Here is a 27,748-nt window from a genome sequence, read left to right as displayed (position 1 = left end):
TAGTAAGCTTCCTTTAAAAATCAGTATGAACAAAAATCAAAACTAAGCTGAAGTTGTCGTTACGTGGGACTCAGAATATCTTAATATAATTAAATTAATAAAGAAATCAACATAAAATTATAAATAAATAATAATATTGTTATATTAGCAAAAGGTCCCTGCACTAGCCATCGACGGGGTCCGCTACAGCATTATCTCAACGCCCAGATTCAAAATAAATCTGATAACTAATTGTCCTGGTATATCTATAGATGGGTGTAGATGTGTTTATATGGTAGATGGTAGACGGTAGACGGCGGAAGAGGGAGTTGTAGTCTTTGTGTGGTGTGGTGATGGCGGGGGAGGTGGCGGGGAGGGAGGCGGGGGAGGGTGCTGGGGTAGCGCGGGACGACAGACGCGCCAACACTTGTGGTGGGGAGCCAGGTTATGTCCCACGCTGCACCACCACCACCCCGGACATGGAGAAGAGGATAGAACTGGAGAGACGGGGCAGAAGTCCTTCCAAGGTAGGTAGGAGGCGCAGGAGCCGGGCCAGGGCGGGCCTTGACTAGTGTTGGCGACAGTGTAATGAGGAGAGGAAGGAGGTGCGTCACAGAGACGGGCACCGCACTGGTGACGGGTCAAGGGGCCCCTTCCCAACACCTTGACAGGACTGTGTCCTGGGCATGGCGGCTCCCCAGGGCATGCCCTGCCCTCTGCCCTCACAGCCGGGCAGGCTGGTGGTGCCCTGGAAGGTGGGGGAGGGGTGGGGGGTGGGCAGCGGGATGGCAGCGGCGTCTTGAGCCACCTCCGCCAGCATCACCATCTCCCTCCTGGGCATCCCGGGCCACCCTCTCTTCTCCCCTGCTCTCACCTCCTTGTTTACCCTGCCAGGCCACACCACCCAGCTGCCAGGCCACACCACCCAGCTGCCAGGCCACACCACCCAGCTGCCAGGCCACACCACCCAGCTGCCAGGCCACACCACCCAGCTGCCAGGCCACACCACCCAGCTGCCAGGCCACACCACCCAGCTGCCAGGCCACACCGCCCAGCTGCCAGGCCACACCACCCAGCTGCCAGGCCACACCACCCAGCTGCCAGGCCACACCACCCAGCTGCCAGGCCACACCACCCAGCTGCCAGGCCACACCACCCAGCTGCCAGGCCACACCGCCCAGCTGCCAGGCCACACCGCCCAGCTGCCAGGCCACACCACCCAGCTGCCAGGCCACACCACCCAGCTGCCAGGCCACACCGCCCAGCTGCCAGGCCACACCGCCCAGCTGCCAGGCCACACCACCCAGCTGCCAGGCCACACCACCCAGCTGCCAGGCCACACCACCCAGCTGCCAGGCCACGCCACCCAGCTGCCAGGCCACACCACCCAGCTGCCAAGCCACACCACCCAGCTGCCAGGCCACACACCACCCAGCTGCCAGGCCACACACCACCCAGCTGCCAGGCCACACACCACCCAGCTGCCAGGCCACACACCACCCAGCTGCCAGGCCACACACCACCCAGCTGCCAGGCCACACCGCCCAGCTGCCAGGCCACACCGCCCAGCTGCCAGGCCACACCGCCCAGCTACCAGGCCACACCACCCAGCTCCCAGGCCACACACCACCCAGCTCCCAGGCCACACACCACCCAGCTCCCAGGTCACACACCACCCAGCTCCCAGGGCACACACCACCCAGCTCCCACACCACCCAGCTCCCAGGGCACACACCACCCAGCTCCCAGGGCACACACCACCCAGCTCCCAGGCCACACCACCCAGGCCATACGCCACCCAGCTCCCAGGCCACCTGCCACCCAGCTCCCAGGCCACACGCCGCCCAGCTCCCAGGCCACACGCCGCCCAGCTCCCAGGCCACACGCCGCCCAGCTCCCAGGCCACACGCCGCCCAGCTCCCAGGCCACACGCCGCCCAGCTCCCAGGCCACACGCCGCCCAGCTCCCAGGCCACACGCCGCCCAGCTCCCAGGCCACACGCCACCCAGCTCCCAGGCCACACGCCGCCCAGCTCCCAGGCCACACGCCGCCCAGCTCCCAGGCCACACGCCGCCCAGCTCCCAGGCCACACGCCGCCCAGCTCCCAGGCCACACGCCGCCCAGCTCCCAGGCCACACGCCGCCCAGCTCCCAGGCTACACGCCACCCAGGCCACACGCCGCCCAGCTCCCAAACATGTCACCAAGCAAGCTGTCAGGCCACACCCCCTTAACTCAAATCACATCAACCAACTGGCTCCCAGATCACTTATCAATCTCTACAGACCTTAACAATCATCTTGATAGACTTGCCAGCTACCAGACAATCTCATACAGCTGTCAGTTTTCACCAGTAATGTTATGTCATCAGCCAACTGTCAATCTTCTGTCAATTTTTTGTCATTAATCAGCTTCCAGACTTAGTAGGTTAATCACATGACAGTTCCTGTCTATACATACCAAACCATTCCACATTATTTTATCTTCTGGTTATGTATGTATGGTACCTGTATATGAAAAGAAAAATATCTGTTACTGACAGGGGTATTGCTAACAGAAAGTCACCCACATGGGGAGCTGCCACCATTGTGAGGAGTGATCTCATCTGGTGTTGCAGCTTCAAGACAGTGCAGTTGCTCTATCTACAATGGCACTGTCCCAGTTGGATTGCTCGCAGGCATTAGATGGAGCTGGCTGGGGCTGTGAAAGTAACCCATTTAGTAGTGCAGAGTATTAAACTGAGGTTGTGTACTCTTGCAATGTTGCTTAGATAATCCAGTAGAATTTCTTTAGCCAAATTCAGATGCTGCGGAGAACTGGAAGGTTGTTACTGCAATCTGAGTCGTTGTGTGTGCATGGAGGCCCCCACATTTGATGGCAAGACACCTTTTTTGTACTGTGGATCATAGACAGTCTTCCTGGCTTGGTGCCTTCTTTTAAAAATTTATCCAAAATCATTTTTTTATTATTTTTTTTTTTTACAAGAGTTCCTACATTCTTGTAAAGCCACTGACATGCATAACATTTCAGGCAGGTCCTTAATCTTAATTTCCCTGGAATATGACCTGCCAAATAATTTAACAACTAGATACCCATTCACTGCTGGGTGAACAGAGGTGTACAGTTAAGGATTGGCACCTAGTCAATCCTCTGGGCCAAGATATGAACCCACAACAAATCGCTCGCGAAGCACGGGTCAAGTGTTACCACTGCACCACTGGGACTGACGTTGAAGTACAGTAAGTGGTTGTACTCACCTAGTTGGGCTTGCAGGGGTTGAGCTCTGGCTCTCTGGTCCCGCCTCTCAACCATCAATCAACTGATGAACAGGTTCCTGAGCCTATTGGGCTCTAACATATCTACATTTGAAACTGTGTATGGAGTCAGCCTCCACCACAACACTTCGTAGTGCATTCCATTTATTAATTACTCTGACACTGAAAAAATTCTTTCTAACATCTCTGTGGCTCATCTGGGTACTAAGTTTCCACCTGTGTCCCCTTGTTCGTGTCCCTCCCGTGCTGAAGAGTTTGTCTTTGTCCACCCTGTCAATTCCCCTGAGAATTTTGTAGGTGGTTATCATTAGATATCATTTCATATAATATCATATCATTTTGTAGGGGGCACCATTATTCATGTAACTGGTGACTATCATGAGATGAACATCTTGGGTAGTAGGTTAACTTAGAGGTATCTGTTGAGGAAGTAAAGAACATCGATGTCTTATCCTTCCTCTTTGGGTCAGTGATAATACTAATGACATTGTAATTGGCATTTGACCCAAGAGGAGCTCCAAGGAGCCTAAAGGGAATTTCTTTTAAATTAAATAATCTCTAACAAACATTATTGATAAAAGATTTTCTGCCTGATATCCCACTTGTGTGTTCATCGGGCAAAACATTTTTACTTGGTTTATAATGTGTAGGTTGGAGATTATTATTTTACACATAGTTCAGGATAAAGTCTAGGTTCACTCCTTGCTCCTGAATTATTCTGATGCCCTCCAGGAGAAAATCTGAGGAACCAGCCAAGGTACTATCATCCAAGAACCAAATGATGAGCTTGACAGGCTTTTGGTGACTTCTTAAATGACTAAGCAAAAAGGGGTTACCCTAATGGACTCATTCTCAAGAGTTAATTTTATGTTCACCAAATACTGTACTTTTATAAATACTTCATCAAAACATGCTGTTTTGATTTCAGCATGTCGGCCGCATTCTGGCTAACTGTTCTCACAGCAGCCTCAGTGACAAGACACTGAAGGGAATTGCCCATTGATTATTGGTCTAATTTCCTCATTCTTCTTTCTGAAGTCACAGAAACATGCAGTACCAAAAAAAGTCATCAGGCCTTTCTGGTAACATTGCTAGTCAGGTGTGTGTGGGTGAATCCAGTTATCTCTGACAGGAGCCTCTGTGTAATGTTACCCAGCGCAGAGTTGAGCATTTGTTTAATGTAATTAGGTCTTGGGGTCTATTAACCTGCCTGGTGGAAAGCATGAGACTTCTTTATGCACCCAAAATTCATTAACACACTGGTTCTGTTTTGGTGACAATTCGTGGAACACTGTTGCCTCGTGGAGCTCTTGTGTAGGTGTTTGGCTCTAGGGAGCTGGTTGGTCGAGCGGACAGCACGCTGGACTTGTGATCCTGTGGTCCTGGGTTCGATCCCAGGTGCCGGCGAGAAACAATGGGCAGAGTTTCTTTCACCCTGTGCCCCTGTTACCTAGCAGTAAAATAGGTACCTGGGTGTTAGTCAGCTGTCACGGGCTGCTTCCTGGGGGTGGAGGCCTGGTCGAAGACCGGGCCGCGGGGACACTAAAAAGCCCCGAAATCATCTCAAGACAACCTCAAGATAGGGCTTGTACTGCATTGGTGTCTGATAGCACATGAGTGCATCTTCAATGTTGATGACTCTTATTGCACCTACAGTATGTTCTTCCACTTTGCTTATTTGTTACTCTGATTTTGAAAATGCTGATGGATCATTCCTTGCCAAATTATCACAGCTCTGAACCCGACTATCTCATATTGATTTGAAATTTAGTAGGATAGTAGAGTACATATGTAACATATGAAAGCTTTTAGCTCTCAGTGATGCATGATATTCATACAGCAGGGTTGCCAATGCAATATGCTTCCAGTGCCAATGCTTCCAGGCTCAGCAAGAAAAAATCATAACCCTTGCCTCTAGCCTGAGGCTGAGCTGAGAGGGTAGATAAACTCTCAAAACCAGCCTCTGTTGTGGAAATTTTTGTAATGTACAGTGTATCAAACATTTCTCCATAATTTCATGTGACAATTGCTAATTCCAGATTACAGAGTTGAACTTGGACAACTGTAAGAGTACATCCATTGTGGGCTTGACAGATGAGTTTGAGAAGCTGGAGGTATTGAGTCTCATCAATGTTGGCTTAACTTCTCTCAAGGGTTTTCCAGCTCTTCCCAATCTTCGCAAGGTGAGGCTCATATGCTCAAAGCTATTTTAATCTTGTCCTTTAGCCTGTGCAAGACTTGGACTTGCATTCCATTTTTAATTCTCACTTTGCCATTCTGTTTTTAGAATACTGTACTTCAGTTCACTAAAGTATTCTCTAAAATAATCTTATGTCCTTATTTCAGACTTAAAATACATCAAGTTGATCTCTTATCTTGTAGTTCAGTTTATGTAAATTAGGAATTAAAATACTGACTAATTCAACTCCATTACCTAGTCTTCAGAGTATTTCCTCTGTTTACCTTGTAGAGGTTTAAACTGGTCTCTCTTTTTGTTTAGGAGCATATTATCATTATAGTTGACATGTTTCAAATAAAAATTCTCATCTCATTGTTACTTTTTCTTCTCCATAGTTGGAATTGAGTGACAACCGAATCTCTGGTGGGTTGAATGCTCTCACCTGCCTTCCCAAGTTGGCATACTTGAACCTTTCTGGGAACAAGATTAAAGACCTGGAAACGCTAGAACCTTTGGTGAGTGAATTGCATTTTCTGGATACTTTAGTGAATCAATCTGTCCATTTATTTTCTTACTGTGCTAGAGCTTTAGGTATGTCAGAACTATGAACTATGTTCGTCATAAATTGCAGATTATTTTGTTACTTAGCTTTATGGAAGTTGGTTTGTATAAAGCCTTACATGCACATACCTATATTCCTCAGTTACATAGAATATAGACATGTGCAGGAACAACCAAATCTTGTAAAACCTTATCCAATTGGTTTGACTCCTTTCAAGTATTAAAAAGAAACACTTGGAAAGATTTCCAACAAATTATACATGCCTATTTATCTGACATTCAAGTGAAAAGTTGTTTCCACATTCACCGACAACTCTAGATATTATTGCCTTTACCTCAATAATAACCCATCCATATATAAACTCATTCCTCTGATAAAATCATTGGAGCAGGACACTGGCTTTATCCCTGTCCTGCTCCAAAGATTTTCTCATCGATATATCACATTATTGTAATTTCCATGTGCGTTCCTCTATTTATGTCTGTACAATTTATTATTTCAATTTACATTCAGTGACCTTGTACACCCACTTTCAGTTTACTTCACTTATATGCAAATTACATCCTTGCATAATTTTTTTTGTAAATATAAATCGCAGTTATGTACTGTACTGTGAAAAAAATCTCCAAATATGATGTATCTGCACAAATATAGGTACAGTGTTGGGATTATGAGTATCAGTAGGGCTGGACGTGTTCTGGTGGCCAGCACACAGCCTTAAAATATTGCTTTGGTACTGATCATTGCTACTGTACTGGTACTGACCAGTACCATTGGTACTGACAATATCATCGTATAACGGTTTAAACAATAATTTTCTGGGTTTTACATGTATGAAGCAAATGTGGATATAATAGCTACATGGATGTAAATAAAGAAAAACAAGTGATAAAACAATCAGTGAAACATCCTGAGGTTAAAACAGAAGCATAGGCAAAGTCAAGCACCAGGTGTTGACAAGTGCCAGATGCAGCCTTGCATATACCCAGTGAAACGATAAATATTCACCTATTTTCATGTTTTCTTAAATTTTGCATACAAATTCATTCTAAATTGAAAAATTATTTTTTGGCCTTTTGTATTTTTTGGGCAGGTACAGTATAACCATTTTTTCATAGGTGCTGTTCAAGGGTTAGGAGGCCAGTAACTTCATTAAGGGAGGAAGGAAGGAATGTTTTCTCTTACTCTTTGGCAGGTGTTGAGAGGGTTGGTGCTGGGTGTCGGGAAGGTTGGCAGGTGTTGAGAGGGTTGGTGCTGGGTGTCGGGAAGGTTGGTAGGTGTTGAAAGGGTTGGTGCTGGGTGTCGGGAAGGTTGGCAGGTGTTGAAAGGGTTGGTGCTGGGTGTCGGGAAGGTTGGCAGGTGTTGAAAGGGTTGGTGCTGGGTGTCGGGAAGGTTGGCAGGTGTCAAGAGGGTTGATGCAGACTTAAACCAATGCTTCAAGAAAATGGGCATGGTAGCATATGTAGAATACATATACCACTAAGTAATAATTTTCATGATGCAAACTGGAATGAGAATTGCACTCCCATTATAGGGGAAGAAAACAAATAGCAGAACATTTTATATGTTTCACTTTATCCCAACAATGATGAGGAAGGCTATGTAGGGAAATGGAAATGATTGAGCTCAAGCGGAGAGACTCATAAAATCCAAGGGAGGCAAAGAGAGCAAAAGGCCATAAGTGAAATGGAGAGGAACCCAAAATACTTTTTCTCATATGCAAAAATAAGATCAAAAAGTGCATTCAGCACTGTGTCCTTGCATGCAAGGGTGATCGAACTTTCACAGATAACAAAGAAATGAGTGAAATACGGAGGCTTCAGTACAATTCTGTTTTCATTGAACCCCTGAACACATTGAAGATCAATGATCCAAATGAATTCTTCATGAATGTAACACCAACATCAAACCACATATCATATGTCACCCTAACCCCCACTGGACTTAGAAATAGCTATAAACAGTATGCCCATACTCTGCACCAGGCTCAGACTCTTGGAATTCTAGATTCATCAAGAAGTTCAAAACACCACTATCACAGGCCCTAAATTTTTTTTGAAGATGGCGCCTAGATACTGGTGTCGTATCTGACATACTTAAAACAGCAGAGATCGTGCCACTTCACAAAGGAGATAGTAAAGCAGATGCAAAAAAATTTAGACCAATAGCCCTAACTTCACACAAAATTTGTTGATAGCGTGCTAAGTAGTAAGATTACAAATCACATGGAATCACATTACATAACCCCAGACAACACAGGTCAGAACAAGGCTCTCCTGCCTCTCACAATTGCTAGATCACAATGACATCACCTTAGGTGCCATGGAAGATGAGCAAACTGTAGATGTAGCATACACACTTTACAAAAGCTTTCGACGAATGGGACGATGATGTTATTGCACACACAATGTGCGCAAAAGGATTTACTGTACTGGCAAAGTAGGGAGATGGATCTTCAACTTCCTAATGAACAGAACGCACAGTGTAATAGTCAACACAGTAAAATTCGGATCATGCTACTCTGAAAAACTCATTCTCCAAGGTACCATACTTGCTTCAATACTTTTTCTCATCCTAAATCAGACAAGTATACAAACTACTGTACTGTATCATCATTTTCAGATGATACTAGGATTTTCATGAGAGTAGACAGTATAGCGGAAACGCAAACCTCCATTCGGATGTAAATCGGGTCTTTCAATGGGCCACAGACAATATGGTGATCAATGAAAATAAGTTCCAGCTCCTGTGCTATGAAAAAAAAAATTGAATCAAATCACACTATAGATTGGCAAAGCAATGTTAAGGATCTAGGAGTAATCATGTTCTTACCTTTACAGACCACAATAAAGTAGGTGTCATGATTGCAAGAAAAATGATAGGTTGGATAACAAGGATAACAAGAACCTTCGATACCAAGGATGCCATATCAATGATGATACTTTTCAAGACACTAGTGCTCTCTAGGGTAGAATATTGTTGCCTATATGTGGAAGATCTTAGGGACTGGTTCCAAATTGGAACATGGAGATGACATCACATGAAACCAGTAGGCATGGCAGGATGTGCAAAATAGCCCCATTGAAAAACAGGTGCAACAGATATGCTGAGAGAGAACTCTTATCAACATCACAGTCCCAAGACTTCAACATTCTCCTGCTACATGTTAGGAGCATAACTGGCCAGCCTCTCACAGTGTTCAAGATAGAACTCGACAAACGTCTCCAAAGAATACCTGATCAACCAGGCTGTGATTCATATTGTCAGGTTGCGATCAGCCGCTTCCAACAACCTGATTGACCAAATGACCAATCGGGAGGCCTTGTCGGAGACTGGGCTGTGGGGCCATTGATCCCCAGAAGCTACAGAAAGTAGATATCACCATCTTTAGAAAATGGGTGAAATTACAATTGTCTGAATATAAGTTCTTAGATGTCTGGTCACTGAACAAAATTCCAAACATGGCTAATTTTTCTTTAATATAGTATGTCCATTGGTTTTGAATGTACACCATCCATTCTTAGTTTTATTATGTAGAATAACATCTCTTGCTTCATACCATAACTGGACAAAAATTATATACTGTTCACCTAGCAGTAAATAGGTACCTGGGAGTTAGACAGCTGCTACGGACTGCTTCCTGGGGATGTGTGTGTGTGTTTGAAAATTAGGATTAAGGACTTGTCTGAAATGTTATGCATGCTAGTAACTACAAGAATGTAAGAACCCTTGTATATATAAATAAATAAAAAAAAAAAAAGTAAAAAAAAAATGTAAAAAAAAAAAACATAATCTGATCTGTGCAGATATTCCCTTTCTTATACCCCACTATGTTCCTTCCCAATACTTAGGGATGTAAATTTTACATTTGGTGATCAGTTTTTATTTAATGATGCTCAGCTTTCATTGATGTTCAACATTTCTGAAATGGTAACCATATTCTTAAATAGTGCTGTATTCAGGTTATTATTTTGTATGCAGTGTATACCTTGTGTTGCATGCCTTTTGTTTATCAACATTAGTAATGATTGCTTCATATTTCCTCTGTGCAGAAGAACCTTAAATCATTGTTCAACTTGGATCTGTTCAACTGTGAGGTTTCTATGGTGGAGAACTACAGAGAAAAGGTTTTCGCTCTCATCCCCTCTCTTGTCTACCTCGATGGGTGAGTGTGATATTTTTTAACTTTCCTTAGCTGCCAGTGTGTTAACCAATAGACTGCTTAATTCCACCAGCAACTATTCTCCATTAGACATTTCAAAAAATAACCAGAAACTATAATTTTATGAAATGTCTGCAAATGCAAGCATAAAATATTGAAAACCACTTAAAACAATGCTTCATACCTTATCTTGGATATACAGAATTTTGCATTAATTAAATTCTAATATTAATGGCAAGACATGAGATTTATATTAATAGATTTCCATTGATTATTTTTCTTTTTATCATAGTGAAAGAGAAAGCCATTATAAATAGAGGGTAAATCAAGACATATTCCAAGAATTGTATCACTCATGTTTTTCTGCATTACTTTCTCAGGCATGATGATGCCACAAACACCAAAATATTTTTAATTAACTTTTTATATATAATAAATAAATATATAATAGGAAGATATAAATATATCTTCCTATTAGGTAATATTAGATATGTTAGATGTTGCTAATTCTAGGAATTTGTAAGCAGTTTTAATTCTCTTGGTTTTTGATATTTGTGCACTATTTAAATTAGTTTAATCCAGTGAACCCAAAAATGTCAATTAATGTTACTTGCTGGTTAAAGTACAAATAGACACGGGTGCTAAAAATGCCTGTAATTGTGTTTTAAAAAAATTGCACCAGTGTACAAGTAGGAAACAAATTACTTTTTATCTTATTTGGGTTAAATAAGGGCCCTTTGGTGCCAAATTGTGCTTGGATTTTTACTAATATTGGGGGTAATCCCCCATAACTGGACATTTTTGTAAATGCCCACTCAAGAAGTGGAGACAAAGTGATAGTGACTTCTTGCAGTAGCTGTTCTGCTTGTGAGTGCCAATACGACTGTAAATTTTATGCTTAAGCCATTTCTTATATCTATTGTTATGGCTTTAAAGTCTGGCACTTCAATAGGAAAGCTTGAGTAACTATTAGTTTATTTCATATTTGGTTCAAGAATTATTTCTACCCAGCTCTTGAACAATAGAGCAGGGAGAGGAGACGGGTTACAAGACATGTGTTAGGAAAGTCCTAAGTTTTCCTAGATTAAATTGAAATCTTTGGTATATATTACCCTCCAATACTTTCCCGTCACAATTGTACATGACAATTGTCATGTAAAAGTATTAATTAGTACATTACAGTTTCACTGACATTTTTCTAAATGCATTATTGCAGTAACATCTCCTTTAGTTACAAATAATCTTGAAAAGTTTTTAGATTATTAGACATGAATTAATATTTATATCAAATTGTATATATTTAATTTATATACTGATTAAATTGAATTTATTTTTGACAGATTTGACAAGGAGGATAACAGTGAAGAAGAAGATGATGGTGAGTTAATTTTCCCCTTCAATTTAATTTGCCATTTTGTGCATTGATGAATGTTTGTGGTGACATTGTATAGTTGCAAGAGATTTACTAATGTTATGGTTTCTGTGCTTGGTTATCAGTTGAAAGATGGCCATAAAATCAATGGGATGAGCTGTCAGGTCATGATCTGGAAGTGGATCATTGTGGCTTTGACTGTGCAGAAAATTATGACCTGTCTGACATATAAAGTCTGACAAAACAATAAGTAAAAGGAAAGTTGCCAAGGAGCATATTAATTTTCAGATAAATAGATGGTATTTTAAAATGTTAGATGGCTAAATAAATGTATGACAATTTTTAGCGAGTCACAAGTTATTAATCAGCCATCTGTATAAAAAAAGATAAGTGGCAGTTGCTTTTTTTTTTTTTTGCAGGTGAGGAGGAGGAAGATGGCGTAGAGGTGCTGGGTGACGGTGAAAATGATGATGACGACGTTGGTGAGGTCTTGGAGGGCGACAATGAACATGATGATGACGATGATATAGATGGAGAAGAGGAGGAAGAGATTGATGAGGAGGAGGTGGAAGAGGAGGAAGATGAGGACGATGAGGAGGAGGATGTACCCTTGGATGCACTATACAAGGAATATAATCCAGTAAGTCATTACCTTATGTCAAGAGTGTTTATAATTTCATGGGTGGCTTGTACACATGACTGTGCAGTAAGTGGTTTGCCGAATGCTTAATACTATTAAAACTGGGAATAGTGCCCTTGATATACCATTGTCAATTTTGCTCTAAGTGGCATTGTAGTATTTGTTGGTTGCAAGTAAACAACCTGTGCCTTCTCCTATGTTAATATTCTAGTGCCAGATAGTTAACCATGTATAATTTTTTGCCTAAGCAGCCAACTGTCAATCTCCCATTGGGCTCTGTCCCATATACCACCAGTGTATTAAAAGTAGTAATTAGAATTTAAAAGCTTTAAGACACATAACTACTGACCCCCACAACTACCTACGATATATCCTTACCAGGTTGGTGATGATGATTACGAGGCGGCCGAAGGTGAAGGAGACGATGACGATGTCCTCGAGGAAGAAGAAGATAGTAAGATTCTTGTTTGTTCAAGCATATTTTGTATAGTGATAATACAATTTATTTGTATCTTAACGATCCTTTAGAAAAATGAATTCAGAGATTAATTAAAGAGTACAGTGACATACAGATGCAGTGAATTTCACGAGTATTTGAACCAAATTTAACCACTTCATTTTTCTTCCAAATTCGTCTTTCTAAAAAAAAAAAAAAAAAATCAGATACCTTGGAAGACAAGCAAAATCTGAATCATCAGTTCATTGTATAAGATAATTTTCAATCTTTTTTAATTATGTATTGAATTGATCAGGCTTGCCACTAGGTAAATGGGCAATTGTTATTAGGGTTGTTGTTGCATAGCTTAGTCCTAGCTAAACTGATGTTCTATACAACATTTTCAAGCAGTGGACGCGAGAATTACCAGTATTTCCCTGAATCATTATTGAAGGTTGTGTGTGTGTGTACTCGCCTAGTTGTGCTTACAGGGGTTGAGGTTCGGCCCTTTGGTCTCACCTCTATTGTCAATCTACTGGTGTACAGGATCCTGAGCTTATTAAGCTCTTTCATATCTACATTTGAAACAGTGTATGGAATCAGCATCCACCACATCACTGCCTAATGCATTCCATTTGATAACTACTTTTGACACTGAAAATAAGTTCTTTCTAATGTCTCTGGCTCATTTGGGTACACAGTTTCCTTCCATGTCCCCTTATGCAATTACCACCCAATGCTAAATAATGTCCTTATCACTTTCTCGCTCTCGGTAAACAAAAAAAACTTGCCCCAAGTGCACTCGGCGTTTCAGGCGATCAAGCAGCAACACTGAAAAGTGTGTACTCTTTTTCACTGTCCTGACCTTAATTTTCGATGTACGTATTTCATTTTTGTACCAATGTGTTCGCAATAGAATGTTCTAGAAGAACACAAGTATAAAATGTCACCAAAGCATGAGTTAGACCAGCACCAAATAAAGAACTACGTCGATCACTAGCAGTGAGAGCAAAAACAGCGATGAAATGTTTGTATTCTTTTCAGGGTTGTCAACTCCACACTTGTCCTACAGCGTTAAATTTTGTATCACTGAGATGGCAATAAAATTCTCTACATGGACATATGCATATAAATGTAGACTCATGATCGCGGCCAGCCCACAAGAGTGTGGGAAGTGGCCGAAGTGTTACCCGTTACTGCACACCCGACAAAACCCCTGTTGAAAAGTGTTTATTCTTTTCACTGTCCTGACCTTAATTTTTGATGTACATATTTCATTTTTGTACCAGTGTGGTCGCAATAGAATGTTCTAGAAGAACATATGTATAAAATGTCACACAAGGATGCGTTAGACCGGCACCAAATAAAAAATTACGTCGATTACACTCGTCTTGTCAACAATACAATGGTCTTACCACGAAGATACAATACAATGCTGTTCTCCCAAATAGGCTATATGGCTATTAGAGAAAACGGAAATTTCATGGCAAACATGTTTATACTCTCCCCAAGTCGATCGGATAAGAATTGGATTACATAGAAATATTTGTTCAAATGACGCTTGAGCGTGGCATTTGGGTGCATTCAAGAGAAAAAAATATGTTGCGCTCTAACGGCCCTTATCTACCCTGTCAATTTTGCTGAGAATTTTGTATGATTATCATGTCTTTCAGCGACGTCAGGTGCAATTCACACAGCGTTTCCTCATAATTTATATCTTTTAGTTCTGGGACTAGTCTAGTGGCATAATTTTGAACTTTCTCCAGCTTTGTCTTATGCTTGACATGGTATGGATTTCATGCTGGAACTATATATTCCAGGAAAGATCTTAAATATGTGGTATACAAGGTTCTAGATGATTCGTTGCTCAAGTTTCTAAAGGCAGTTCTGATGTTAACCAGTCTCACAAATGCCGCTGATGATAGTCTTTTGATATGGGCCTCGGGGGACAGGTTTGGTGTGATATCAATTCCTAGATCTTTATCTGTTTATGTTTCGTGGAGCACCTCATCGGTACCCTGTATCTGGCCTGTTCCCTCCACCTAGTTTCATTACTTTACATTTATTTGAGTTGAACTTTAGTAGCCACTTGTTGGACCATTCCTTCAGTTGGTCTAAGACATCTTGTAGCGTCTTACTATCTTGGTTTAAATCATCCTCATAATTTTGGCATCATTAGCAAACACTTGAGAGGAACGAGTCTATACCCTCTGGTAGATCATTTACATATACAGTGGTACCTCAAGTTACGAACGTCCCTATTTACGAACTTTTTGGGTTACGATTTGTTTGGAAAATTTGAATCGGTATATGAGTTTGTTAATTAACATCTTGCGACATGATTGAGATCATCAAGGTATACTAGAAGATTACTTCCTATCAATCTACGAAATAGATTCGTCATGAGCTGTGTAAAGGTTATTGGACTACTCCGCAAACCAAATGGCATTCTTTTGAAATAAAAATGACCATTGGGAGTATTGAAGACTGTCAATTGTTAAGAGACCATACTCTCATAACCGTCTTCCATATGCCATCAAGTGTCCTCCATAAAGGTAAGATAAACATATGTACTGTATTATAGTTAGAGAATTTTTTTTTATTCAGTATAAAATGTATTTTTAAGTTAATATTTTTGGGGGTGTGGAACGGATTAATTCATTTCCCTTTATTTCTTATGGGAAAAATCACTAGACCTGTGAACTGTCTGTATATAGTGGGGCCTTGATTACCATCGGAAATCAAGGCCCCACTATATAATACTGTATATAATAATAATAATAAATAAATAAATAAAATGTGTGGGGTTCTGGTTCTTTCCCAGCTTGCCCGTTATGGATTCTTGGTAACTTGGCGGAAGTCCCAGTACTGCGTCCATTTGTCTCCCTCCTGCAGCTCTGCACTGTTGCAGTCCAGCCTTCAGCTGTCTTTTGTGGGGGAACGCGGGTCTCACACGGCAGTTGCTCGAGTAGCTATATTTACTATTTGTGTCTGCAGAAACGAGCTATTAACTCCAGGACCCTGCCTTTCAACCCATTTAGTTTTCCTCTATTATGTCTACTACAAGTTTCTCTCTAACTCATGCACGCGCACACATATCCCAGGAAGCAGCCTGTACTAGCTGTCTAACTCCCAGGTACCTATTTACTGCTAGGTGAACAGGTGCATCAAAGTGAAAAAACTGCCTATTTGTTTCTGCCTCAGACAGGAATCGAAGCCCTTAGGATTACGACTCGCAAGCTCTGTCCACTCAGCAGTGAAGCCCTTATGTGCGGGAGCCTGAATTTTGCTCTGTTGGTTTCTCCACTAGGCAGGGTTTGGCTTCAGAGGTTGTTCTGGTATCTACGATGCTGCCTTTTTTGTTGCTCCCTCAATTGCAGGGTTTGTTTCCTGGTGTCCTTGCACCACCGGTTACTGCGTCTCTGGTTTCCTCTAGGGTTTTTTGGGGGATCGGCACCATGGCGCCTTCCTCTTTCCTCTCTTGATGTGATCTCAGACGCCTTGTCTTGGTTGAGGCTTTGTGGCCAGTGCTTACCAGTCGGGTCAGGGGCGTAGGGGGGGCTGTCCTTACGTCGGTTCACAGCATGGTTTTCGTGAGTTTGCAGTGGTGTGGCAGGCGCTGCAACATATTCAGCTTCCTTGGGGCTCGGTGTTCTGGCTCCATTTAGACTGCCTCCCCGTTGGGGGGGGGGTCTGTTCAGCCCGTGGCTCTTTGGGGCTGGTTGCAACGGGTAGCTCTGCTGCCAACGTCTCGGCTTAGCTCTCCACACTGTTCGCATTTGGGGGTGTCCAGCTTCATTCCTCTTTCAAGAGTTACCAGTCGATGCCGCCTCCTTTGGCTTTGCAGGATTTGTGGATGCCCAAAGGTAGACCTCTTGGTGTCTCACACTGCACGTGGTGCTGTTCCCCAACTGCGAGACCCTCTGCTATTCAGCAGGACTGGTCGAGGTGGGGTTTCCTGTACCTCCTTTTCTCAGTCCAGCTTTCGCTCAGGGTTCTGGCTCGGTTGGATTCCTATCGGGGAACAGTGATTTTCCTGGCTCGGTGGTGGCCGGCCCAGCCTTAGTTTCAGGTGCAGCTTACCCGGTGTACGAACCCAAGCGTTTTTCCACGGCTCTGCCTCTTTCAGCAGGTCAGGCGGTGGGGTACCTTGTTGGTTCGCCTTACTGCTCCACACTACGGGTCTGGCATTTCTGATGCGTATGTATCGCCATTTGTTTGGTGATCATGGGGCTTCTTTGATGGTGTCCCACCTGCGATCTTCGTCTCAGTAACAGTATAGAATTTCCTGTTGGTCTTCCTGTCTTTTTCTGTCTTTTCTTTGTCAGTTTTGGATTATTTTTTTTTTTTCCTGGATTGGCATCACATGTCTAATATTGTCGCTTTTTATCATGCAGCATTGGCTGAGCTGTTGCAGCATGCATTTTTGATGAATGTCTTTCCACTCTGTTCCTCAAGCTCTCGTGCATTTTTTCACCTTTATCCTGCTCATGCACCACCTGAACCTTCTTGGTCTGGGTTCTTTCCTTTCTTTCTTCTCCTCGCTTTATGGTGGCCCCTTTGGTTCGTGGTTGCTTTTGGAAGGCCTTGTTTTTGTTGGCCTTGGCCTCTGGGGGTCAGGTTAGGGATCTTCATGCTCTTCTCTGCTGCTAAGGGTTCTGTTTGTTTGGTCCTGGTGGTCCGTTTGTAGCTTTTTCCTTCTTTAACTTTTGTTTCAGAATGAGATGGCAGGCTTCTGGAGGAGTCCGTTGGTTGTAGGGAGCCGGTCGGCCGAGCGGACTGCACAATGGACTTGTGATCCTGTGGTCCCGGGTTCGATCCCGAGCGCCAGCGAGAAACAATGGGCAGAGTTTCTTTCACCCTATGCCCCTGTTACCTAGCAGTAAAATAGGTACCTGGGTGTTAGTCAGCTGTCATGGGCTGCTTCCTGGGGGTGGAGGCCTGGTCGAGGACCGGGCCGCAGAGACACTAAAAAGCCCCGAAATCATCTTAAGATAACCTCAAGATTGTAGATGCTAGGTTGCTTAGGCTGGTGGACACACTCTGGGTGGATCCGGTTTCCTTGGTTCGCTGTTCCAGGGCTCGCGTGTCTCGGGTTATCCGCAGTGTCATTCAGTCTAGCCTGTCTGTGGTTTACCCTCATGCCCATGAGGTATGCAAGTATGCTGCTGTCACGACAGTTTTGGGCAACATGTCTTAGATCGACATTCAAGCACAGGGGTTTTTGAGGTCGCACAGAATCCTGGCAGCCAGGTATCTCATGGCTGTTCTGGTTCTTTCACGGCCTTGGGCCGCCTGACACAGCCGTCTGTCTCTTCCTCATCTTGAGAACTGCGGTGCTGCCACCTCCCGGGTAAGTCCTTTTTTTTTTACTTAATGTTTGGGTCTTTAGCTCAGGGAGCCAACAGGGCTCCCCACAAAAAAATAGCATTGAATGCAATGAAACGTCATTTTCTGAGTGAGCCTCATAGGCTCCCTGACTCCCACCCTCGCTCTAGTCGGCAGTTTTCATAATTCAAGAACTGGGGTGGTGGAATACCGGCTCCCCTTTCAGGGGAAGCGCTAACGAACGGGAGTGCTTGTTTGATTTCTTTCTAGGGGAGTTGTTTTGTTCTTTTAGAACATAGATTGCACAGCGTAACCAGACAGTATACACGGTACTTCGCAAAGGCTTTCGATAAATGTGACCATGGCGTGATAGCACACAAAATGAAGTCAATGAGAATAACCGGTAAAGTAGGACGCTGGATACTCAGTTTTCTGTCAAACAGGACTCAGCGAGTAACGGTCAACCATATAAAATCTAGTCCAAGTGCAGTGAAAAGCTCTGTACCTCAGGGTACAGTCCTTGCACCGCTGGTTTTCCTTATTCTCATATCAGATATAGACAAAAATACAAGTCACAGCTTCGAATCATCCTTTGCAGATGACACAAAAATCAGTATGAAAATTACCTCGGCTGAGGACATTGAAAAACTTCAAGATGATATTAATAAAGTTTTCGACTGAGCATCAGAAAATAACATGATGTTTAACAGTGATAAATTCCAGGTACTCAGGTACGGTAAAAATGAGGACCTTAAACATAATACAGAGTACAAAACACAATCAAATGTACCCATAGTAGGAAAACAGCATGTAAAGGATTTGGGAATAATAATGTCTGACGACCTAACGTTTAAGGAGCATAACCAAGCAAATATTGCGACAGCCAGAAAAATGATAGGATGGATTACGAGAACTTTCAAATCCAGGGATCCCATCACAATGGTTGTACTCTTCAAGTCACTTGTGTTGTCCCGTCTTGAGTACTGCTCAGTACTCACTTCCCCCTTCAGAGCAGGAGAGATTGCTGAAATAGAGGGAATACAGAGAACATATACGGCACACATAGACGCAATAAAGCACCTAAATTATTGGGATCGTCTCAAAGCCCTCCAAATGTACTCACTAGAAAGAAGACGAGAGAAATATCAAATAATATACACCTGGAAGATACTGGAGGGCCAAGTACCAAATCTACACAGTAAAATAACAACGTACTGGAGTGAACGATATGGAAGAAAATGTAGAATAGAACCAGTGAAGAGCAGAGGTGCCATAGGCACAATCAGAGAACACTGTATAAACATCAGAGGTCCGTGGTTGTTCAACGTCCTCCCAGCAAGCATAAGAAATATTGCCGGAACAACCGTGGACATTTTCAAGAGGAAACTAGATTTATTCCTCCAAGGAGTGCCGGACCAACCGGGCTGTGGTGGGTATGTGGGCCTGCGGGCCGCTCCAAGCAACAGCCTGGTGGACCAAACTCACAAGTCAAGCCTGGCCTCGGGCCGGGCTTGGGGAGTAGACTACTCCCAGAACCCCATCAACCAGGTATCGACAGTGGTCTGTTTTGATTTGCCTATCTTTCTGGGTCCTTCCCCGGTCGATGACAATTATGACATACTTTAAATGTAAAGTGCTCATAGGCCATAGCTCCTTGCGCCACTCTGAGGGGGAGCCAGGTTCTTGTTCGTAGTCCCAAGTAGGCATAAGGACTTCTGTGACTGATGATTCCAAACTAATATAACACATATCAGTATGCATAATTCCAGGGCTTGCCCAGAAAATGGCTTTCCATTACATTCTACGCCTTTTTTTTTTTTCTTATACAAATACTTCACCGGTGTGCACACCATAATAATGGAATACAGGGTATGTTGATGTGTATACATAGCTTTAATTGTGCTTACTTTTCCAGGTGATGCAAACCGAGGTCAAAAGAGGAAGCTGGAGGACGGAGAAGATTAGAATTAACTTTATAGTGGGCACGTGGCAACCTGTAGCCAAGAGGGCAGCAGGGGGGTGAGTGGAGGCACCGTCGCAGCTACACCGTTGGGCTTGTGTGGCTCTCTCCGGGCGCAGTAATACTACCACACAACTCGCCAGTTAAGAGTTGTCAATCTAAAAAACTGAAGTGTTCATTAAAATCAAATTTAATTCTTTTAATCTAAATTGCAACTTGTTTTATTATAATTTTGTGTATACACACTACCCAATTTGAATTTCTCAGTGCACTAGACATGTGTTGAATGTTGGTGATGGTCATATGAACCTGGCCACAACCCCTTTTCCTGTAATTTGGAGGCTTAGTCTTGACTAGTGCTCACTGCCTAGCTTGCTGTAATTGACCTAGCCACCACTTACCTCACTTGACCTAAACACGATTGTCACAGTTAAAGTGAATGTTGTGGGACTTCATGTAAACATTTCACTTGTTACTGTTTAAGCCATGCTATTGATTGGCAGTACAGGTAATGGTTCTTGAAATACAACTTGAGAGAATATAATCAAGCATGCATTGGAATAGCTAGTTGGTTTAAAGATGATGATAATAGTGCAGGTATTGAATGTTTCATGGGGCCACAGGTCTCAGGATCAGTTTAGACATTTCTGTTTGGTCCCGGTGTGTCGGTGGAGCCAGTGATAAGTAAAGTACTGTATTGAGAGGGCATGGTCTCTGTGTCACTCCATATGTTGTTCAAAAAGACATGGCCTATTAATTTATCATGGCTGCTTTTAAATGACTTAAATTTGATGTTTTTCATGAATTTGTTAAAATCATGGGAATGTTGTCAGAATTCTTTTATCTGTTAGTTTGTCATAATTTTTTATATATATAAATATATACATACAAAGTCAGCAATAATAATTTCAGTTTAAATTGTGATGGAGAGTGTTTACATTTAAGAAACTTAGTTCTGATGGTTAGCTAAAGGATGTGTATATAATATTACATCATTAGTGCAGTAATTGTAAGTCATGTTTAAACAAGATTACCTAAGACAATTCTTTAATTTTTTAATTTTCATACTTTGTACAGTAGCATATTATTGTGTAATAGTATGTTAGCCATTTCTGCCCCTCGAGAGACTCCGTGTGGCTGGCCGAGGCCTGTCATGGCTGCCCAGGCTGGGTGAGGTGGGTTGTAGAGTTATTGACTGTACTCCTGCCATGGAGATTCTAGTGTCTTTCCCATTTCTTGTTGCGTGTGCTAGGTCCGTCCTTATGTGTGGAACTCGCAGTAGGTTTTTTACTATTATTGTTGCTATTATTATTATTGATGTTCACAGATTCAATTTTTTTTTATTACAGTACTGTACTTGTTTTTGCACTTAAGGACCAACTGCAAATGGGAGGTGTGGAGATGCTTGTGTAGTGGTCAAGTTGGGGTACACGTGGCTCTTTCCCTTGAAAAGTCAATGTATTTGTGGTCATAATATGTAAACATAAAGCCGTTTTCTTTTTTCTTTAGTTTTATACTGTCATGTAAATATAAATAGAATGTTTAAGCAATAGGACTAAGGTCTTGAAAACTAGGCCATAGAATATTAAAATATAAAACAGAGTTATGGTAATAATGAGAAATAGTAGCATGCAAGAACTAGCACTGTCAGTCATTGATCTCCAATTGAAGGCCACATCTTGGACAGCCGCAGCAGCCATGACCCCCAACTGTGTGGGTGTGGGCCATGCGGGTCCACACCACCGTCCTGCACACCCTCACCACCACCACCTCTCTTGGCCCACCCAAACATGTGTGTCTCTTGTTACAAGTTATAACATGGTGAAATTGGCCAACTTTTATATAACCAAATAAAAGGAGTAAATGTTATTATTTATTTTTTAAGTAGTGCTGAAATTAAAGTAAATTTATTAATGAGAATTGTTAATTAATAGCAGTAATTTGAAGGCTGTGTGTGTGTGTGCACGTTTGTGTACTTTGTGTGTGTGTGTGTATGTATGTGTGTGTGTAAAGAAGATGGTGGTGGATGTAGTGGTGGCAGACATTTGGTCAGCGTGCCCACCACACAGTTACTAGAGTACAAAGTACAGGGCCCAGCCGTCATTGAGTATCCCGCCGCCATGCCTCTGCTGCAGCCAGTCGACACAGGCTCTAACAGGCTGAGCAGCATTGCGCAAGTTATCCGTCTCGCCCACGCGCAACTCTTATAGTGTGGGCTGTCATCTGGGCCAGCAGGAGGCTTTATAACAAAAGTATACACACAATTGTTAAAAGACGTTAGTAAGCCCATGTGCCTCTACGTTGATGTGAGGTTGTCACCACCCATTAAAGTAAATTTTTAGGATTCATTGTAGATTTGCACTCTTAATTATGAGGTAGGAATCGGAGGTATTGCACTTGTGGTATGCGTGTTTTGTCAGTAAACGAGAGATTCAAAGCAATTCTGGTTCTAGGGAGCTCTTCCTACAGCCACTGAGATAAATTGTTAGGGCAGCCAAAGAATTATTTAAAAAACTTCAAACATGGGTAATTGCATGAGTAACCCCTCAATGAAATGCTGAACTGTTTAGCTCATGAGTGAGATTACAAAGGTTTTGCTGTTTTGTTTCTAAGAAAGAACAACAAACTTGAGTGTGATGCCTCACAAGACTAATGAGTTAACTTTGGGAACAACATTGGAGTCTATTTGGGCTGCTGGTGTCATGTATGGGTGCGCAAAGTGGCAAACTTGGCCTTGGTGAGCATCCATTATAATCCTGCGCTGCCTATGCCCAAATCTTTAGCAACTTGCTGCAATCTGATGCAACTTGTCTTGTGTAGTTCATATTTTGCTGGCATTGGGGACTTCGCATCTTGGAAACATGCCAAATATTGGGCTTATATTTGTTATAAATTAATTAGGAAATACTTATTCTCATAGGTTTATTACAGAGTATTTACCAGAGATAGAAAAGACCCTGTTATATGTGAAGGGCCGAGTGCCTGCCAAATATAGTCTACGCTGTCAGAAGGCGTGGGAGGCATGAGGTGCCATCAAGGTCACACTGAACCGCATACTCTCAGGTCGTTAGTGTGATCACCTCCCAGGGTAGTTAGTAGGGGGGGCATTTTGGGACAGTGGGACCTGAGTTAACTATGTGAATCCCCCACCAAATGTTCAAAATTAAGGAGATCTGCTATGGTAATGAGCTTATAACTAACAATAAATATATGTACAAGTTTCTTATGAGAATCCTCTTAAATAATAAAGAGAATTTGATGTCCCTAAGTGCTTCCTCATGGAGTAGTAGACCCATAGACCCCATGCAGAGAGAGGTGCCTTCCCTGAGGGGTGCCATCACGGCCTCCCACCCCTCAATGATCCTGTCGGAGGCCCCGTTCTGTCAATTCACACCCAGTGTTTGTCGTTACCGTAACTTGCTTTGTTTTAACCAGTTACATTTTTTCCTCTGATCTTTTTTAATATCTGCAGTTTGTTCTAAATTATTGAGATGATATCTTCTCAGATTGAATGGATGTTTTTAATGTTTGCTGCTATTGAGATTCATTTGACATGTTTGCCACTTATATGTTTCATATATCAAGGCTCCAGTACATATGTCTGCTGGAAATAGTTGTCATTTAAATGATGTCTATCTCTGTACTGCCATGTATGTATTTCTTATGTATTGACAAGGTCATTTATGTATATTTTTCACTTGAACTTAAACATCCACAACTGTACCCCCCTGTAAAAACCATTGCATCTTAGGCTCTCATACAGCATAGCCTCATACACTTAATTCATTTTGAAAATATCTGAATGTTGCATCTTCTGAATATGGCTAATGGAAGTGCTTGATGCAAGGGTCATTACATATGTTACTGGTGTTGGCTTGGAGCTGATGGTAAACAAATTTAGAAGTTGATAGTTTTCAGACTTGAAAATAACAAAATGTGGTGACCAAACACACACCAGAAGATGAGACAGCAACGTTTCAGTTCATCCTGGTCCATTATAAAAATCGATTGTTTGGAGGATGGACTGAAACGTAGTCGTCTCCATCTTCTGGTGTGTGGTTTGATCATGTATCTTCAGCCACGTTATTGCGGCTCGTTGTCTGCCAAAAATTGTTTTATGCACATTAATTAGCAATATTTTACTTTGAGGCAGCAAGATGGCAAAAAGTTGCATTAACTGGAGCCAAAGATACATTGTTTTAAACCATGTTAGACTTCTTACCTGTGTTTGTTTCTTAGTTTTGTTGCAAGTTGTCTCCGTTCATGAGAAAGTCAATGTTTTTACATCTGTTCAACGTACATTTGACTAATCGCAAGATTGTTGTTCAGATGTAAGTATTTTGGCGTTGTGGAACTACTTTACAAAGCTCTGGCAACTAGAGATTGGTAATTCAAATAAGTTTATTGAGGTTTAAACAGATTGGTAATTTGCTTATAGAAGACCATAAGAGAAAACATTTGTAACAACAAATATCAGCATATTCGGGGGATTTTTTTTTCTTTTTTAAGATCACAAACCTTGTCACAAAAATATAATGCTAGCAAAATTAGCTGGGCTTTAAACATGAATTGATACAAAAATATAGTTTGCTTTCAGTTTAATATGTATGCCTTATAGCAGCATTAGATATTAGGATTTATATTTTAGTTATGGAATATCTTGCAAAATAATTTTAATATACCCATATATGAATTATAGAGGTGTAATTCATTGGTATAGTATATAAATTGCCATTTTTGTCATTATTAATGCTTATATAGTTCAAATTGATTTTTTTTTTTCTTTTTTGTTGTGATTGTGCTCAAATGTGAAAATTTTAATATTAAGCATATACATGGGGTAACTGTAGTTGGTGAGAGAAGATGGTTGTGGAAGTTGTTGGGTGGTGCAAGGCACAAATCTCTTCCCACGATTGAAGTTACATGCTAAGCATTTATTTGGTGACTCGACTCGTCCTGACAGCAGTATGGCAAGAGCCATACTGCTGGCAGTCTGCTGTACAGTATATGGAACTTGAGGCTATATTCAGAAGATGCATGATGCCATCCTTGCCTCAAGGGCACTTGTGGCCCACTGCCCCATGAAGCACCATACATGTACTTTCATACACGTGCACAACAAAAGGGCGAGCAACTGGATGTTTACAATGCCATTATTTAGATCTTTTAACAAAATTCGTGTAAGCTCCATAGTTCATAGTCGGATTGGTTTGTTCATTGTAAGCGCATTAAATGTAACAGTTGACTGGAGCACAGTTGTTACATTCATCTCGTGAGGTTCTTAAGAAAGACTGCACCAACTTTCCCTAGTGCCTCGGCACACTGGCATGCCTCGTCCTTGAGCAAGAGACGTCTGGACCTCGACCTAAGAGTGAGGGCTGCAAGCTCCTTGGGCATTTTGCAGTGTCCAATGTGGTTCTTACATCTGTGACTTAGAATATTAAAATATTCTCTTTATTCTGTATTGTATTTTTTCTTTATTTAAACCAGTACTATTTGAACTTTTTTTTTTATTAATCCATAGGATTGATTGGGCATTATTTATTTGAGTCTTGCTTGTTGGATCCTGTGTATAATCTCACATTTATTCTTTTATTATATTTTATAATGTCCATTATTCTTGTGTTTTATAAATTTTTGTTTTTGTTGGTTTAAAGGAGAATATTTGCTGGAGCATGAAATATAGGCTGCTGGAGGGCTGAGTTATGGAATGATGTGGGATATAGTTCTGGGAAAGGCAAGACAGGTTTTTAAAGGCCATTATTTGAACACTTGTTGACTGTTGCTTTAGAATCTGGCTCGGCCAGTAGCATCTGCTTCCATATCCGGTGAACACCACTATTTTTGCCCCCATAGGCTTGTAGTTGATTGTGAGTGTACATACAGTATTACAAAGTAGACATCTTGTGTATGTAGGTGTAGTGTCAGTGAGCCTTTCATGTGTATCACAGTGCCCCCTTCAGTCAGGTAAAGATAACACACTGGTGGCAGTCATAATATCAGGTGAATTCAGGATAAGCGCAAATACACTTTCATTCCTAGTCAAATGTCTGGCTTTATTTTGTCGATGCTCTGACTAGCATTCATAGAGCGCTTGAATACTGATGTCAACTTTGTGACTGGTGAGAGTTAGTCTGCCTTATCAGTGGATTAATTTCATGTGAAGCCAATGCCTAAGATGAAAATCTTCAGGTAAAATCTTTGTCTTATGGGTCCAATAATAACTTTTATATAAATTCAAGAGATTGGCTCATCAATTCACTGAGGGCCAACTGTGGTCATCCTCACTGCTGATTCTAAGATATGGATCCGTATTACTTTTTGCATGTAAAAGGATCCTATCTTTGTGGGCTCTCGGTGAGTTGCAGCTGGTGTCAAAAGGGAATGGTAGTCATGCAACTTTAAGGTAGATATACAAAATTGTCATTTTTTATCTAACTGCTGTGTTGAGCATCCCATGAAGTTTATTATTTAAACTTGACTTTAGTTCAGTATTATTAATCTGGTGTCTAATCATTAGCCCCTGTTGCTTGGGAATTGTCCTTGTTTAATTTATATAATTTCTGAATATTTCTCCCCCTCTAACTTGAAAAAGAGCCTTTGAGCTTTCACAATGAAAAATTTTTCATTTCCTTACCTCTAAATTAGAAACATGACTTTGTCTTTAAGGTGGAAGTACAGTGATTTGAGATAGCCAACCAATTGGGTCAGTGGTAGTGTAACATTAAAAAGCTTGTCTTCAAGTACTTATAATTTTGTTTATATTTACATACATAATACTGTTGTTTTGATAAGTGAATGTTGTATGTATTTTGTGGATTGGAAACTCTTGGCACTTTTCCAATAGTGTAATTTTTACCTGCAATTTCATGTGATTTACCAAAAAAAAAAAAAAAAGTATTTTTGTACTTTACTACATTGAATTGGATTTGAGTACAATGCTCATTGATACTGTGAACTCTTAATTACTAATTCTGCTTTGGGAGGTGATCATAAGACTGTGTTCCTGGGAGGTTGTTTTAATGAACAATGTAGAAAGCAAATTGCAAATACACTTTCATTTTTTGTAGAGCTTTTGTCTCTTTCTCCCCCCAGTATGTCAATTATGTCTTGATTGCCTTGTGTTGTGGGGAAAGGCTTTCTTTTAAGGTACGTGTACATAGTATTTGGTAGTAACAAATGCAGTTTAATGTTAGTGAGAGAAGTCGGACTATTAAATAAAGAACATACGTTCCTGCTGTAAAATTGTTAACCGTAATATTTGAAATCAAATCGTGTTAATCTAGTAGTACGTGTAAAAGGTTCCAAATGCTTGAGGCTGACCAAGGGAATGTTGGTGCCACAGCACGACAACACTGACCAAGGGAGTGTGGTTGGTGCCACAGCAGGACAACACTGACCAAGGGAGTGTGGTACCTCATGCTCCTCTTTCAATACACAGAGTAATCATGTTGGTGTGATTACTCTGCATATTGAAAGAGGAGCATTAGAGGTAGAACGTTCGTAGATGACACGAGCCAGAGTGCATGGGGGAATTGTGTGTAAATCCTGGTCCAGCTTGAGTGGAAGCCTTAGGAAATCCTAGTGTGTTCAGTAGAGTTACAGGTTGCAATCCTTTTGACCATGTTGTGGTCTGGTTGTCTGGGGTATATGCGTGGGAATATTCACTACATAGGTTCGAATTCTCATCACGGCTAATATGAATTTTCTCATTGATTCATCATGGTAGTGAGATTACTCTTTGTGGATTATTATTGTTAACCTTTTATCCTCTCCTGTGACAGTCCTCTCTTCCTGGCTTCTTGCAGGTTGGCGTTCGATCCCCGACCATCCAAGTGGTTACGTACCATTCGTTCC

General features: G+C 41.8%; 1 protein-coding gene across 1 annotated transcript; it reads left to right on the top strand.

Moving 5' to 3' along the window:
- Positions 1-352: 352 nt before the first annotated feature.
- Positions 353-26,962, top strand: Mapmodulin (acidic leucine-rich nuclear phosphoprotein 32 mapmodulin). Its single transcript, XM_045743768.2, has 8 exons — positions 353-506; positions 5,292-5,435; positions 5,827-5,946; positions 10,046-10,158; positions 11,496-11,533; positions 11,947-12,167; positions 12,549-12,621; positions 19,847-26,962. The coding sequence occupies exons 1-8, from the start codon at positions 459-461 to the stop codon at positions 19,894-19,896; spliced, it is 807 nt and encodes a 268-aa protein (XP_045599724.1). The 5' UTR covers positions 353-458; the 3' UTR covers positions 19,897-26,962.
- Positions 26,963-27,748: the final 786 nt, after the last annotated feature.

The sequence above is a fragment of the Procambarus clarkii genome, chromosome 22 (genome assembly GCF_040958095.1).
Source record: "Procambarus clarkii isolate CNS0578487 chromosome 22, FALCON_Pclarkii_2.0, whole genome shotgun sequence".
Lineage (NCBI taxonomy): Eukaryota > Metazoa > Arthropoda > Malacostraca > Decapoda > Cambaridae > Procambarus > Procambarus clarkii.
The sequence above is the reverse complement of the archived record's forward strand: the minus strand, read 5'-3'. Positions and strand labels throughout refer to the sequence as shown.